This window comes from Henckelia pumila, chromosome 2, assembly GCF_033568475.1.
Source record: "Henckelia pumila isolate YLH828 chromosome 2, ASM3356847v2, whole genome shotgun sequence".
Classification (NCBI taxonomy): Eukaryota; Viridiplantae; Streptophyta; class Magnoliopsida; order Lamiales; family Gesneriaceae; genus Henckelia; species Henckelia pumila.
Window position 1 is genome coordinate 117,240,890 of NC_133121.1, and position 17,882 is coordinate 117,258,771.

The 17,882-nt window shown below is 34.5% G+C and overlaps 1 protein-coding gene and 1 long non-coding RNA gene across 4 annotated transcripts; both read left to right on the top strand.

Annotated features, from left to right (window-relative positions):
• Nucleotides 1-6,757: 6,757 nt before the first annotated feature.
• LOC140878235 (E3 ubiquitin-protein ligase MPSR1-like) lies at nt 6,758-7,390 on the top strand. The gene has a single exon (XM_073281840.1). The coding sequence runs from the start codon at nt 6,758-6,760 to the stop codon at nt 7,388-7,390; it is 633 nt and encodes a 210-aa protein (XP_073137941.1).
• Nucleotides 7,391-7,510: 120 nt separating this feature from the next.
• On the top strand, nt 7,511-12,735 carry LOC140882005 (uncharacterized). Of its 3 annotated transcripts, XR_012150117.1 has the most exons (4): nt 7,511-7,606; nt 7,693-7,839; nt 7,923-9,169; nt 12,174-12,735. It is a non-coding gene; the product is annotated as an uncharacterized lncRNA (long non-coding RNA). The 3 variants fall into 3 exon arrangements; XR_012150115.1 differs by having other exon boundaries at nt 7,693-9,169; XR_012150116.1 differs by lacking the exon at nt 12,174-12,735 and adding an exon at nt 11,838-12,153 and having other exon boundaries at nt 7,693-9,169.
• Nucleotides 12,736-17,882: the final 5,147 nt, after the last annotated feature.

A 17,882-nucleotide genomic window follows, 5' to 3' on the forward strand; every position in this document is an offset into this window, starting at 1 on the left:
ATGAAAAGGATATATTAATCTTTCCAAAGAATATAAATTTCTTCATATAGGTCTAGTTCAAATTGCTTTTAGACCACTTACTTTAGAAGGTTTACCTGAAAGCTTTATTGCAGCTTTAAGAGATGGTAGAAATTTAAATTGGAAACAATCTTTAATTGGAATAATTGAATCCAGTCTGGCTCATGGTTCAGTTTACTTTGATGTTTATCCCAATCTTTCTTTATCATTAACTGACATAAATATTTTAGATTCTTTGACATTAAATGTTAAGACTCATGGTTATAATTATTCTGTTGGAACAGAAGTCATATGTATATGTTATCGTATATATTATAAACCTCTTTATACATTAAATCCAATGTGTAAAAGAATTGACAAAAAAAAAATGAAACTGTTTTTATTGAGACTAATTTCAATAAATCTAAAATAACTACCCGTAGATCTATTAAATGGGAAGAAATAGATTTTCCATCAAATTGGACTTTTGAAAATTCTATTCCTAGAAATCCTATTTTAAATATGGATTTACAGCATGTAATACAGACTAATGAAGGATCTGTTAATATACAATTTTAAAATAAAAATTATTTGCCTATTACTAGATCTCAATCTGTTAGATCTTATATTTCTCCTTTAGATTATATAATTGATATTCCTCAATATTCTAGAGCTTCTACTTCTCAAATTCGAGAAGAACTTAGATCTGATTCCTCTAAAGATAATAATATTGAAGAGGTTATTATAAACAGAAATAATATTGTTCATGGAAATGTCCAGAACATTACAGAATCAGATACTATCTCATAAATGAATTTTGTTTAGATGGATAGTACAACCAAAATAGATTTCAGTAAAGGATATAGAGCAAGAGCTCAGATTAATAAAGAATTCTATGATCATAAATGGGAATCTTTTAGAAAATGGTATTTTAAGAGTTTTTTCAAAAAAGAATTTGATTATATCATTACTACTTTTTATAAAGAATGTACAAAAAAGAATAAAATGATTTATTTTGTTCCTTGGTTTATAAAAACCTTTCTTGTTGATTATATTTCTGTTATAGAAAGAAATTATAAACTTTCTTCTGGAAATATTCAGAGATATGTGTATCCTCTACAGAATTCTTTTCAAATAGAAAAGAATGAAAAGGTTTTAAATTTTAATGCTTTCTCAAAAAAATTTGAGGATAATATGTTACCTGTTACTATTAATCATATTAATCAACTTTTTGAAAAGCAAAATTATACTAATCTTTATTTTATTCTTTTAGGAGAAGAATTGGCTTCTTTAAAAAAAGAATATCGATAGTTTTTTATTGGCTATACAACAGATCAAACCTAATATACACATTGAAGATAAGAAAGATAGAAATATAGTTTCTATTGCTTCTTCTTCTATTCAATCTCCTCCAGAGATTCAAGATTTTAAATTTAAATCTTTTGTTTCTGAATTTGAAAAAATTTTATCAGAAAAACTTAAAAGTATGAATATTTCTGTTATTAATGACAATGCATCATTTAGTAATAATAATACTGATGATGATGATACAGATGAAATTCAAAAGATGAAATGGGCTGATAGGCCAACTCAAAATCGTTATTACTATTCTCGTCCTACTCCTTTAGATGTTCTTAATGAAGAACAAGAGTACATTATATCAAATAGTTATAATGGGAAAAGTATTTATGAATGGAATGCTGATGGTTTAACTGATAAGCAGATTTATAATCTCGCTCATAGAATGCTTATGTATAGTACTGTGTGTAAAAGTACTGGTAATACTGATAAAAATATAGCAAAAATGCTTATTTCCGGTTTTACAGACCAACTTAAAGGTTGGTGGGATAATTATTTATCTCAACAACAAAAAAATTATATTTATAATTCTATTAAAATAGAGAATAATAAACAGACTGAAAATGTTGTTTATAGTCTTATAATGACTATTATTGAAAATTTTACTGGTCGTTTTACTGATAATAGTGAAAATATTAGAACTCTTTTGAGTAATATGAAATGTAAGACTCTTACTGATTTCAGATGGTATAAAGATACTTTTCTTTCTAGAATTTATGAATTACCGGATTGTAATAACAATCAATGGAAAACCAAATTTATTGATGGTCTTCCTCATCTCTTTGCTGAAAGAGTTAGAAAAGTTTTTCGTAAAGATAATATCTCTATTCAGTATGATAATTATACTTACGGTAACTTAATAAGTACTTGTATTCAGGAAGGTTTATCTTTATGTAATGATTTAAAATTAAATAATCAGTTAAAAAGACAAAATTGTAATAACAATCAATGAAAAGCCACATTTATTGATGGTCTTCCTAATCTCTTTGCTGAAAGAGTTAGAAAAGTTCTTCGTAAAGATAATATCTCTATTCAGTATGATAATTATACTTACGGTAACTTAATAAGTACTTGTACTCAGGAAGGTTTATCTTTATGTAATGATTTAAAATTAAATAATCAGTTAAAAAGACAAAATATTTTTGAAAGAAAACAGCTTCGTCATTTTTGTGATCAATTTGGGATTGATATACCCAAGAAGAAGATTCAAAAATCTTTAGATAAACCTCATAGGAAGAGACATTTGTCTGAGAGACAAATATTGAAAAAACAAAAGAGAAAAGAATTTCGTAATACTCAGAAAGATGCGAAGAAGTAACAATTTTGGAAAAAAGATAAGGATAAAAAGTCTTTAATTACCTGTCATAAATGTGGTAGACATGGACATTATGCTAATCAATGTTGGGCTAAAGAGAAAATTAAATCTCTTGATATCTCTGATGATATTAAAAATACTTTATACGAAATTGTCATGAAAAATTACTCTGAAGATTCTTATACTTCTGATTCCAGTCAAGATACTGATGATATTATTAATCTTGATAATGATTCTTTAAACTCTTCAGAAGATTGTGATAATTGCATCCAAGGTCAGCCTTCTAATTATTGCAATTATATTAGTGATAATGATGAATTTTATAAGTTAAAATCTCAATTTGATGATTTAAGTATTAATGTTTTATCTGATGATAAAATTATTGAATTTTTAAAATTAATTAAAGATCCTAATCTTCGTACCTCTATCATTGATCATATTGATAATAAAGCTTCTACTAGTTATACTGATCTTTTGAAAAATGATCAGACTTATTCTTTAAAAGAAATAAAAAAGCTTTTAAAAGAAAAACACAGTGTTAATACTCCTGTGACTTTAGATAATTTAAAGACTGAAATTGATCAACTTAAACAGCAAGTTGTTATTTTACAACATGAGAATATTCGTTTTAATAGAAGGATTTCTGATTTAGAAATGTTTGGGTTAGAAAATAGTTCTAACAATGTTTCAGACCAAGAACAACATTTATCTGTTCTTAGTAAAATAAAATCTCAAAAATTGTATACTAAAATAACTTTATTAATTGATAATAATTATAAAAATATATTTATTGCTTTAATTGATAGTGGAGCAGATTTAAACGTTATTCAAGAAGGTATAATACCTTCAAAATATTTTCATAAAACTTCTCACTCTTTATCTCATGCAGGAGGTGAAAAATTACAGGTAAATTATAAGTTACCAGAAGCTTATATTTGTAAAAATAAGACTTGTATTAAAACAAGTTTTTTCTTGATAAAAAACCTTTCCACTCAAATCATTCTTGGATTGCCTTTTCTTTATAAAATTTATCCTATTATTTCTATAAATCCTATAGGTATAATTGGTACTTATGATGGTAAGAATATTCACTTTCAGTTTATAACTAAACCTTATTTAAAAATTTTGAATTCTATTCAAGATCATATTGACAAAAAAATATTTCATATTAATTCTTTAAAAGAAAAAATAGATTCTTTAACTATTGATGATACTTTGAAAAATCCTAAACTATAGGATAAAATCAAATTGCTTCATAACCAATTCTCTTTAGAAATTTGAAATGATTTTCCCAATGCTTTTTGAAATCGTAAGAAACATATTGTTTCTCTTCCTTATGAAGACAGTTTTAATGAAAAAAATATTCCTACCAAGGCAAGACCTTGTCAGATGAATTTTGAATATTTAGAATTATGTAAGAAAGAGATTCAATCTCTTTTAGATAAAAAGTTTATAACTCCTTCCCAATCTCCTTGGTCTTGTACTGCTTTTTATGTCAATAAACATTCTGAGATTGAAAGAGGTGTTCCTCGTCTAGTAATAAATTATAAACTTTTAAATAAAGTTTTAAAATGGATTAGGCATCCTATTCCTAATAAAAAAGATCTTCTTGATAGATTATTACATTCTTTAATATTCTCTAAATTTGATTTAAAGTCAGGATTTTGGCAGATCCAAATTGATAAGGATGATAGATATAAAACTGCTTTTAATGTTCCAATATGACATTATGAATGGAATGTTATGCCTTTTGGTCTGAAGAATGCTCCTTCAGAATTTCAGCAGATTATGAATGATATTTTTACCCCTTATAGTGACTTTATTATTGTTTACATAGATGATATTCTTATATTCTCAAAAAATATTGAGACTCATTTTAAACATTTAAATATATTTAAAACTCTTATTATTCAAAATGGATTAGTTATTTCTAAACCCAAAATGATTTTATTTCAAACCAATATTAAATTTTTAGGTCATAATATTGACAAAGGTCATATTATCCCTATTCAAAGAAGTATAGAATTTGGTAATAAATTTCCAGATATTATTATTGATAAGACTCAATTACAAATATTTTTAGGTAGTTTAAATTATATATCTGCTTATATTAAGAATTTAGCTAATGATACTGCTATTTTATATGATAGACTTAAGAAGAATCCTTCCCCTTGGACTAATCAACATACCAATTCTGTCAAGAGAATTAAAGAAAAAATTAAACATATTCCTTGCTTAATGATTTCTAATCCTAGTTGGGAAAAATTTGTTGAAAGAGATGCTTCGGATATAGGCTTTGGAGGTATTTTAAAACAATTAAAACCCCAAAGTAAAGAAGATTATCTTGTTAGATTCAATTCAGGAAAGTGGAATTCTTCTCAGAAAAATTATTCTACAGTTGCATAAGAAATTCTTTTTATTGTTAAATGTATTCTGAAATTTTAGGATGATCTTTACAATCAGAAATTTATTATTAAAACATATTGCAAATCTGCAAAATATATGTTTAATAAAGATTTTAAACATGATGTTTCTAAACAAATGTTTGACAGATGGCAAGCTAATTTAGCTCCTTTTGATTTTGAAATTATTTATAAAAAAGGAGAAGAAAATTATCTTCCTGATTTCTTAACCCGTGAATATTTATCTAATAATGGCAGGAATGAATAGGGGTTGAGGTGAATTTTCCTCTTATAGAGGAAGAGGAGGAAGAGGAAAACCCCCAAATTATATTGGCAGTGCTCCAAGGCTGATAGCCCAATTTGAAAATTAACGCCTCATAGGCCAACATATTTCTAGTTCTTCTGATATTAATACTATCCAAAAAAAAATGATCCTTTATATGATGAGTTTCAAGAATTCTTGAAACAAAAAGGCAAGAATAACGTAATTCATGATTCTGAAGAATCTTATGCAAACATTGCAAAAGAAAATGAAAATGATTCAGTATTATATACTGAGAATAAAAATAGAAAAATTATTCTTCTCATAGAAGAAAAAGATGAGCAATGAAAAAATACTCCTTGGATTATCATGGATAGATATCTATCACATACATCATATGTTCATGGTGCTTACAAGCCAAGAGGATATTATGAAAACCTCTTAATCTCTACCAAAACGGTGAAAATTACCCATTTTCAGAGTAATACTCAGCAAACGGAAAGTTATAACTTTTTCAAATTTATTATTAAGAAAATTATTTCTATTGAAGAATGGGGAATTTCTCCATTAGCAGAAAACGAATTCTATTCTATTCAAAAGCAAATTGCTTTTAAATATAATTATTGGGATTATATACAGAGTTTTTATACAACTATTATATGAAAATTAAAAAAGAAAACATTCTTGGTTCTTGAAAATATGTGAAAATAATTCACATGATAATATTCCTAACTGGTTAATAAACTGGTGGCAATTCTTTGGCCCTTCATAAAAAATCCTTCCTGAAGACTTCAAAAATTACTTTGAAGATTGGATCAGATTCTCTCCAAAGGTTATACAGAACATGACTACAAATTGGGTCAGCAATAATTTATCCTGCAATTTCTTTATTGAATTCGGCATCCCATGGATTTGGAAATGGCAACCAGAATTCGAATATAATGATCATGGAATCTCTTGCTTATGGAGGAAAAGTTTATCAAAATTCTGGAAAAAATTGCTCAGAAATAATCCTGAAACTGGAAAACCACATGTCATAGAGATATTACAAAAAATGAAAGAAAATATCTCTCAATACAAAAATGACTTTGGGCAACAGGAGAAGATAAATCAATCTGACGTGATAAGTCTTTTCAAAATTATCGCTCAGAATACAATTACTTATTAAGTTATGGTAAGTATAATTAAGTGAGAGAGGGAAAAAAAAAATCGAGGGATACGTACGTGAATTATCGTGATCCATCCATCATGTACAAAATCCCAAATCCCAGTCAACTCTCGAGTTGGATACGGAAACATAGGTGTGCAAATTCTAGATCTTTCTGCAAACTTCCTCTTCAGCTTAAAATCCCAACTCTTTCAGTTGTGTTGCACATATACTCTGCATAATCCCGACTTCTTCTAGATCTTTGACGAACGAAAATGGCTTCTGAAACTGGGTCTTCCGATCCGTCGCCCTTTCTTCCCAGAAACATGGAGTTTTCCTCCTTGTCGCCCTTCATCCTAGGCTTAAACATAACCCAAGATTCCACAAGCCACAATCTTGGCAGATTAATACTCATCAACCCCTTTACACAAGGCATGGTTGTTATACAAAGAACCAATGGCGACGGTAGTACTACCGATTCCTCTGTTGGATTAGATTCTTGGCTTAGGGATATCTTCTCGACCAAAACAGGGCAGCCCCCTGCCTCGAAGGAATCCATTGAAGCCTTGAAAAGTGTGGAGATAGAAAAAGAAGGTGAAGAGTGTGCGATTTGCTTGGAGGAGTGGCCGGTTGGTGACAAGGCCAAAGAAATGCCCTGCAACCATATTTTCCATGGAGGTTGCTTAGAAAAATGGTTGAAGATTCACGGGTCTTGCCCTGTCTGTAGGTACAGAATGCCTGTGGATGAAGATGATGATTCCAAGGGAAAAAGTAGTGAGGAGAATGATGGTGAAAGGAGAAGAGATATTTGGATGCAATTTATTTTCAGCAGTGATAGGAGAAGTGGGGAAGATAGAGGATCTAGTGATTCCTCATCTATCCATCAAGAAGTGGAGGATTTGAGATAATATATTTTGTGATTTAATTTTCGTTTTCTTTTATTTTCGTCTTTCCTTCTCTTGTATAGAACCAAACTTCCTTTTACAATGAATAAATTTGATTTGGTGCTCAAAAAATTTCTTATCCAGCATATCATGATGGTTGTAATGTTGAAGGATTCTATATTTCTTGCACCGTTCATTTCACCCCGTCGCATTCACAATCGAAATAAACAAGGTTCACATGTATGGCCCTTAAATCTCTTGTGCTTGAATTTCAAGATAGGTACTTCAATATAGACTTGCTTACCTTCTAGTTATAATGTTTGCAGATTTGCGACTCTTGGCTGCTTCCCATCCTATATTTCTGCTAAAAATACAATCTTTTTAAAGGAATTTCTAAAAAACTTTCTAGAAGTTCAAGGACTCCAACACCAGGTGATGATATTTTTCTGCAAATGACTTTCAGGTGGTATAAAGTGAGTCCATGAAACCCAATGACCCTCCTCATCTGCATTCAAATATCAGCTATAATATCACAAGGGGAGGTTTTGATGTATAGGTCTGGTCTCTGAAGGTCCCTATCAAAAGATGTCGAGAACCAATCAATATGTATCGATTTGACTTCAGATTCTGCCTCAAAATCTTCCTTTTCTCATCTCTGAACAAAGTAAGAATTCAATTGTATTTGTGTTCTTCCTCAAAAAAGTTTTTTTTTTTTTGCCCCATTTGAGCGCGCATAAATCACCCACATTGAACCATGGCAGGTGTGTTAGATACCCAAATGAGTTAGAAATTCCCCACCATATGAGTAATGACTGCAACTTCGCTAAATCACTGAATTAACATTGATAGCGATGATCTTGATGTAGTGATATTGCTTTACCCAATGTTTCCTTTGGAGATCGAAAGAGAGAACCAAATAAGAATTTCCGTTCTTTCACAGTTTGTTTATCTATAATTATTTTCTTTGTTATATCTAGAAATTCATCCAGTGTTGGTGTTCTTTGCTATCTTGCTGACATAATGTTACAGTCAATTAATGCTCTGCAAATTCTTGTGCTAAATTTTATATTTTTGTCATTTTTTTCAGATCCTAAAGATCAAAAGAATGCCTTTATAGCTAAGATCTAAATAGACTTGTATTTTTTTAATAACAAAATGTTACTCGAAACACTCAACACGTCTTTTCTCAGTTTATTCTGTTAGACAGACGTTTATATCTGCATTATATTGAACTTGGAACCATTGGTGCTGAAAGCATGATAGATGAGATGCATTCATTTGTTCTATTGCACTGATAAATGATGTCCAAGGATCTGAAAGCGAAGCCAAAGGAATTAGGCTTCAAAAGCAAGTAAAGATGTTAGCATGCCTAGAGTTTCCCTGTGCTAAAACATCTATGTTTTCTGTGCATATATACGGCTTATATGCTGGGACAACAAGCAACGGAATGTGTGTGCAAGAAAATTGATGGTCGTGCTTTTCAGTGTTTGATATGCATACTAACATGTGCTTTTGAGAACAACCATTGATAAAAAGATCTTGTTCCAACTGGGATATACATGGGTGATTAGCTATGTGGTGCACGACTTGATTGCTCTTGAAATGTACAGACGAGTATCCATGGATAGGTAATAGTACTTAAGCTCACGTAGTATACACAACACAAGGAGCTGTTACTAAATGATTCTGCTTCGAGAGGGTGTTGTGCGGTGCTTAGTCTTCAAGCTGTGGATGTGGTGTATGATGATCGTTTGCTCCCAATCCTGGATAGTCGTTACTGGTGAACTCAAAATCCATTCTACGGTACTTACTCAACTCATCACCTGCAGTTTCTTTTGTGCTTTCTTTCATATATCCTCCTTGGTTTGCCTGTTTACATCAAGTTGAGTGCTTGATCTATATGAACCACTGAAAAACCCCAACGTTTTCTGGTTAATATTTTGATGTTGAGTGATATATAATATACCTGCAATGTAAACTCTGGTGACATAATAGCTTCTTTTTCACTTGAATGAAGTAGAGCCCCTGTAAAAAATATATCAGAAACATAGCAGCCCTGAGCAAAATTTATGTTTAACATGTAAACAAATCAATGACAACTGAAATCAGATGACTGATGGCATTTCAAGTGTTCTACTGAATTTCTTGTTTATTTTTTGTTGGGTAACATTTTTCGTCTCTCGCATAGACCAATATTAATTAGCACCTGTTTATAATAGTATAACAGAAGAAGTAGTGGGCTTAAAGATATCATAATACTGAGCAGAGAGTTCACAAGTAAATAGAAAAGTACTTGAGGAAACAAGGGAAGACAGAGCTAGTAAAGTCAGAAATATTAGATGGACATTGGCAGCCATTTTTCCATAACAATCAAAATGGATATGTTACATGTACCCCTCTTCATATATGTATATCAGTACATAGTGAGAGCATAGATCTTTTGGATGCATGCTTGAAACACTAGCATATTATCGATCTTACTAGCTTCAAAAGCTGGAGAGGGAACATTTGCGGAGGGATACCTAACCAATTTACCTTGCCTTTCTGTAAATAAAATAAAATAAATAAATAAATAAATAAATATTTGTCGTCTACTTTTATATACTTTTTTTTTAAAAAAAAATCAGATGTAGAGCACTAGAAGTGCACCACTTTCATCTTTGTGCTACACCTTACATAAATGTTTAAAAACTCATTATAAGACAAAATATTGAATTTTTTGTGTCATCAGCTTGGATGGCGTGTCAACTTATGCTTAAATCAAGAAAATATATATAAGCACAACCAGGAGCTTGTAGTGCTAATTAATTAATTTTGTATAATGCATGTATGTGCTTCTATTTTGGTAGGCCACGAATGGAAAAATATTACCTAATTAATGAGAAAACAATTGACATGTAATTGGGATGTCCACATTGCTTCAAAATGAGAATTCAACCTTCATTAATGCAGAATAAATTAAGACGTTGGTAGGATTAATTTATTCTTGAGATTAGGTTATGTTATGAAAATGGCCTGCACATGAAGTGAATACCATGAAAAGAATTAGGCAATTAATCAGATTAGCTCCCATAATCATGACAACGTGTTTGAATGGGTGAGATTATGCTCTATCAGGTGGAAAATAGTATTGGCCCTATACCTAGATGAAAATATGTGAGGCTTACAACCATGTGCTGTACATGGAATAGTGACATAGTTTCGTCGCCTGAATTTGTGTTTTTCTTATATTTTTAGTGTATAGCATGTAACAAATTAAAATGTAGTTCATAATATATCATGCGTACCGCACGTTACAATAATATTCCATACATAGTTTTAATCTAAATATAAATTGAATCCAAATTGTTATTATATTTTCTAAATGTCCAAAAATGTTTAAAATTTATTCAAGTTTTGACTTCTGAACCATAATACGATTTATCAAACTCAAACAGTAATAATGTAGTAGCCCAGTTCCAATTTACAAGATTAATTGGTTAATTATATTTTATTAATAAGAGCACAAGTTAAGATCAAGAACACATGACATGAGTAGCTCGGGTCGGTCATGGTTGTTCAACAATAGCTTGGGCATTGAGCAAGAGCTCGGGCATTGAGCTAGAGCTCGGGCTTGGAGCTAGGGCTCGGGAATGTGTTAGTGCTTGGCTCGGGTCAAGGCTTAGGCTGCTCAAAAAAGTGATGTGCAAGGCCAGGGTGGTGTTCGGTCATGGGAAGAACACATGGTATTCAGGTCGGGAATGGACACGTGGCTGGAGTTAAAACACGATTAGTGTCCTGCTAGGTGTCATGCACTCGATTGACACCTGTCCCGGCTCATCCTCTATAAATAGGAGTCGAGGGTTCGGTCATTTTACACCATTTCATCTCACTTCTTAGTTCTACTCGGACCAAGGAGTAGCTCGGGAGCTCGTGAGTTCGGGAAGGAGTAGCTCGGGGCTTGACCAGGAGCAGTTCAGGTCGGGCTTGAAGGGAGAGGTCAGGTCGGGTCAGTCTTGAGACCAGGTCGGGTCGGGACTTGAACCTAAGGCAGCTAGGGGTTGTCTTCTTCCAGCTTAGTTCAGACTTCGGTGTTAGGTACGATAGTACTGTTCGAGATATCCTGACTGAGTATGCATGTATTATGTGACTGCATGATTTATATGTCATTGATTTATGCTACATTCATCTGCATATTGAGCTATATCCTTCGAGATGTATATTAGTAGGGTTGTACCCTATCCTGTTAGTGGATGGACTTTCATCGATTTGGGTCCGGCATATCCACTGGTATATTGGTATGAGAGCCACCTCCTGCAGCGACGGCACAGCGTGCTACATACCAGGGCCCGGTCTGTCTCTGTTATCTGATCTTTGACCTCGAGTTATAGGGAGTTCACTTTGCATGCATGTATACTCATACTCTCGTACTGAGCGTTTTATGCTCACGTCTCATACTTTGTATTTCTGGACACCCTATTCCATGGGGCAGGTTTGCGATTGGACGAGGCGGGTGGTTCCAGGAGGGGCTAGGCAGCGGTTGGTCAGCTGGAGCTTCGCTTAGGTTTTTATTTCTGTTGTTATCGGATTGATACAACTTTTCGATATGGTTGTTTAATCTAATTGGATTTTTTTACAGATTCCTTGCCTTGGGATTGTAGTATTTGTAATGTTTCGCAGTTTATTCTGATATCTGTTTAATTAAGTTAATTGCATGCCTAAGTTCTGTTTAGTAGGTGATTCGAGTAAGGGTCACTACATTTATGGTATCAGAGCATGCAATAAGATTCTTTGGGACATAGTATTGATTTTGGGTTATCCTTTGTAGGATTACAAGTTGGATTCAATAACGATAGCAGTATCAGGAATTGGAATAGCAGGATGTCTAGGCTTTTCCAAGATCGTCATTGCCAAGGTTGGCAGCAGAAGTTCGTATTATGTGGATCCCAACAGGATGGAGCTGGTAGAGAAGATCCAGTTTTCAACGCCAGGTGCTTCTCCAGGTTGAAAGGAATGTGAGACATGTAGTCATCCATTCTGAGTCGACCAAGGAAGCCACCCCGGAAGACTCTTCTTTAGTAGTTGGAGAGATTGACGGGAAAATCTTGTCTCATCTACCAGATAAGGAACCCAACAATATTGGAAGGATCCGGTAGATTAGCAAGATTTTATTCTTTGAGATCTTGTGAGGTAGAAGTTCTGCTGACATGAGTAGCAGACGAGAAACTTCACGTTCAAGATCAGTAGACGGAATGAAAGACTTCCGCATGAATTTAAATACTGTATTTAGTTGTAAACAATATTTCAGTTGTAATCAGATGTATTAAAGATTTCAGTATTTGATGTACTCAGTTATTGTTGTATTGTACATCTTTCAGTGTAATCTTTTGATTAAGTTATGTAATACATGGGATTGTAATAAAGATTGTATTAGAACCTGGATTTGTGGTTCAAGTGTTGTAATCTTTAAGATTAACTTGGTTATTTTGAATAAAAGACTGATCATTATTTTAAATGAGTACTTGGGAATTTTGCATGTTTTCAATGAATAGTTCTAGATGTTTTACCTGGAATATTCTATTAAGCCAAGTGTTTGCCAGGGATGATGTGACTTATCAAGACGCATGAATGTTTGTTTTAGACGTATTTTCTTAGAACAATTGGCTGCTTTGATACTTTTAGGTTGTTACCTAGTGATGATGGATTTTCATCAGTATGACAGATTAACTAATACCAAGAGTTGTGGATTGTGACCATTACTAGACATGAGGGGGCGCCACCCTTAGTCGGTTATTCCTTTGGATGTTTCTATACTTCGGAGATTGTTTGGAGGCCTTGGTGCTCCAGAGACTATATAGGGAAGGCTACTCAGTTTAGAAATTTGGCAACAGTCACAACAGGGTATGACTTTGGATAGAACAGATACCAGGTGTGGTATCAAGGTTTAGTTATCATTTATTTGAGATAAAGATGTTCCGTTGTCAGAACAGTCTTGGAATGGATTTTTCCTTGACAAGTAATTGTTCTGAGTAGATAAGTTTTTGATCTTGATTTGTGATATCGGGATTTAATCCAGGAGATTAGTTGAATTGATATTCAACAGGATTTAATTATCAGATGCTTGCAGACTCGGGATTTGAGTTGTGCCTCTACAGAGAATTTTCCTTGACCAATGATTTTGGTCCAGAAAGGAATGATTGCATAATATCAGAGACTCAGGGATGAGTTATGCCAGGGTGCTCTTGACTGTCGGGTTCCGAGATGGTATAGTAAGTGCGATCTTATGCCGGTGTACTCTGGAAGGATTCTTTTGTTCCAGTTTGGCATTATAGGAAGACTTACCTCAGTCTCGTTGTTTGTATAGTCATAGCAATAGGTATAATTATCAGTAGAATATTTAGGATTTATTTGAGTCTTCTGGAGTTATACTTGGTACTGGATTAGTTCCAAGGGATTTGAATTATCATCTGACTTCATCAGAGATACAAACTTTCGTTTCCGTGGACAGAATAGTCTTGGAAAGGATTCCTTGACACGTGAATATTCTGGACGGGTAGTTCTCGCACGTGATACTGGGGGAGAACCAGGAGGTTTTACCAGTATTGTCTGATTCTATCAGAGGTATTTTAGTTATCAGGATCTTGATTACGAGATGAACAGGAAATTCTAAGTGATGAGTTTACTTAGGTAAATTTTTCTGTAAGAATTGGAATTCAATCGATGGATTGTCAAAAAAAGAAGAATTTTATCAGGGCACTGTGATGACTTATACTAGGAGACGTGAACTGTGATCAACGATAGACATGAGAGAGTATATTTCCATTGATATTCTGGAAGTCTTTTGTACTTCAGGAAAGGATGGAAAATTTACTCAGTCTAGAGATCATTGCAACAGTTACGTTAAAAATATAGTTTGGTGTCAGTTTGATAACCTTGAAAAGATACTCGATTCTATTGACAGATGTCATGAGCCTGCTAAATTATAGCATGGATTCATCAGTATGAGAATTCACTTGGTTAGTGAAAGCTGGGCACTTAGGTGTTCATGTATGTTTTGAAAGGGTCAGTTAAACTGGTGCATGTTTGGTGCCCAGTGACTATTTGCAATTTTATCTGAGCCAACTTTGTATTCGCGAATTCGAGATGCTCAGATGTCTGATTCGAAGACCCAACGTTTGGCTCGCCTAGCCAACGAGGGTAGTACGTCTGGATTTCACTATCAGTCAGATGGTTTTCTGTGTTTGTCTGGTAGGCTTGTGATTCCGGAGGATGAAGAGTTGCGAGATGATATTTTGTCTCAGGCGCATCGCACTAAGTTGAGTATTCATCCAGGGAGCAACAAGATGTACAAGGATCTATGTACTCATTTTTGGTGGAAAGAAATGAAACGCAGTGTGTATCAGTATGTTTCGAGATGCTTGGTTTGTCATCAGGTCAAGGCAGAACACCGATGACCTGGAGGTTTGCTTCACAGTCTGCCTATTCCTGAGTGGAAATGAGAGTTGATCACGATGGATTTTGTGACCCATTTGCCAATGACCTCGAGGAACTGTGATGATATCTGGGTGGTGGTAGATCGACTCAACAAATCAGCACATTTCATTGCCTATAGCCGAGAATATTCTGTGGATCGTATGGCGCGGTTGTACATTCAGGAGATCGTTCGACTTCATGAAGTGCCTATGAGCATTGTCAGTGATCGAGACCCCAGGTTTACTTCTAGGTTCTGGGGGAGTGTTCAGAGTGCGATGGGTACTACTCTCAGTTTGAGTACTGCTTATCACCCGGAGACAGATGGTCAGTCAGAGCGCACTATCCGTACTTTGGAGGATATGCTTCGAGCGTGCACTATGGACTTTGGTTCAGCCTGGCAAGATCCTTTGCCTTTGATTGAGTTCGCGTACAACAACAGCTATCATACTTAGGGGTGTTCATCGGTCGGTTCGGTCCGGTTTTCGGTTTTTTATTTCGGTTTTTCCGGTTTTCGATTTTATAAATATATAATCCGATATCCGAACTGTTTTCCTTCGGTTCGGTTTGGTTTTTTACTAAATCGGTTCGGTTATTTTGGTCGGTTATTTCGGTTTTGATATAATTATTTTAATTAATATTATAAATATATTTTAAAATATAATATGTTATCTTTTAAATGATTTTTTTGTAAAATATTTAAATTCAAAGTTTAAATGACTTAAATAAACAACAATCAACTAAAAATTATTAAAAATGATTCTTTATTTACTAGGTATCATATCAAAAAATATATAATATAAAAAATTATATAAATAAAATTATTTATTTAATAAAATTTTGATTTTTTCGGTCGGTTCGGTTTTGAGATATATAATCCAAAACCGAACCAAATAAATTTCGGTTTTAACATTTATATCCGAATTTTAAATTTTGGTTTTCGGTTCGATTCGGTGTTAGGTTTTTCCGGTTTGAATTTCCGGTTTTTTCGGTTTTATCCGAATTTTAAACACCCCTAATCATACTAGTATTGGTATAGCACCTTTTGAGGCGTTGTACGGGCGACGTTGTCGTACTCCACTCTTCTGGGAAGAAGTGGGGGAGAGACAGGCTGAGGGACCAGAGTTAGTCCAACAGGCAGCGGATGTTGTTGATCAGATCAAGAAACGGATTAAGACTGCACATGATCGTCAGGCCAGCTATGCTAACACCAAGCGTAGGCCTTTGCAGTTCGATGTCGGGGAGAAAGTGTTTCTGAGAGTGTCATATTTTCGCAAAATTCTCAGATTTGGCCTTAAGGGCAAGTTGTCTCCTAGGTTTATCGGTCCGTTTGAAATCTTGGAGAGCATTGGCGATTTGGCTTATCGACTAGCTTTGCCACCACATCTTTTCAGTATTCACGACGTGTTTCACGTATCTCTGTTGCGACGGTATGTGACGGATGAGTCTCATATTCTGCAGCGGTCTGAGGTTCAGGTGAGCAAGGATTTGACCTATGTTGAGAAACCTATTCGTATCCTAGATCATAAGGATAAGGTTTTGCGAAACAAAGTCATTCCTCTGGTTTTAGTTCAGTGGCAGCGTCGAGGCACTGAGGAAGCTACTTGGGAACTCGAAGACTGGATGCGCACAGAATATCCTGAGTTGTTTTGATTTCATTTTCGAGTTGTATTCAGTTGTAAATGTTTGATTAGAATAAAGAATGTTTCTGATTTCTGTATTACATTCAGTACTTAAGATCTTATTTCGAGGACGAAATATCTTAAGTGGGGGAGAATGTAGTAGCCCAGTTCCAATTTACAAGATTAATTGGTTAATTATATTTTATTAACAAGAGCACAAGTTAAGGTCAAGAACACATGACATGAGTAGCTCGGGTCGGTCATGGTTGTTCAACAATAGCTCGGGCATTGAGCAAGAGCTCGGGCATTGAGCTAGAGCTCGGGCTTGGAGCTAGGGCTCGGGAATGTGTTAGTGCTTGGCTCGGGTCGGGGCTTAGGGTGCTCAAGAAAGTGATGTGCAAGGCCAGGGTGGTGTTCGGTCATGGGAAGAACACATGGTATTCAGGTCGGGAATGGACACGTGGCTGGAGCTAAAATACGATTAGTGTCCTGCTAGATGTCATGCACTCGATTGACACCTGTCCCGGCTCATCCTCTATAAATAGGAGTCGAGGGTTCGGTCATTTTACACCATTTCATCTCACTTCTTAGTTCTACTCGGTCCAAGGAGTAGCTCGGGAGCTCGGGGAAGAGTAGCTCGGGAGTTCGGGAAGGAGTAGCTCGGGGCTTGACCAGGAGCAGTTCAGGTCGGGCTTGACCAGGAGCAGTTCAGGTCGGGCTTGAAGGGAGAGGTCAGGTCGGGTCAGTCTTGAGACCAGGTCGGGTCGGGACTTGAACCTAAGGCAGCTAGGGGTTGTCTTCTTCCAGCTTAGTTCAGACTTCGGTGTTAGGTACGATAGTACTGTTCGAGATATCCTGACTGAGTATGCATGTATTATGTGACTGCATGATTTATATGTCATTGATTTATGCTGCATTCATCTGTATATTGAGCTATCTCCTTCGAGATGTATATTAGTAGGGTTGTACCCTATCTTGTTAGTGGATGAACTTCCATCGATTTGGGTCCGGCATATCCACTGGTATATTGGTATGGGAGCCACCTCCTGCAGCGACGGCACAGCGTGCTACATACCAGGGCTCGGTCTGTCTCTGTTATCTGATCTTTGACCTCGAGTTATAGGGAGTTCACTTTGCATGCATGTATACTCATACTCTCGTATTGAGCGTTTTATGCTCACGTCTCGTACTTTGTATTTTTTGGATACCCTATTTCATGAGGCAGGTTTGCGATTGGACGAGGCGGGTGGTTCCAGGAGGGGCTAGGCAGCGGTTGGTCAGCTGGAGCTTCGCTTAGGTTTTTATTTCTGTTGTTATCGGATTGGTACAGCTTTTCGATATGGTTGTATAATCTAATTGGATTTTTTACAGATTCCTTGCCTTGGGATTGTAGTATTTGTAATGTTTCCGCAGTTTACTCAGATATCTGTTTAATTAAATTAATT

What these genes read in the sequence shown, in the direction of transcription:
- LOC140878235 (XM_073281840.1), top strand. Translation starts at nt 6,758, where the DNA reads ATGGCTTCTGAAACTGGGTCTTCCGATCCGTCGCCCTTTCTTCCCAGA.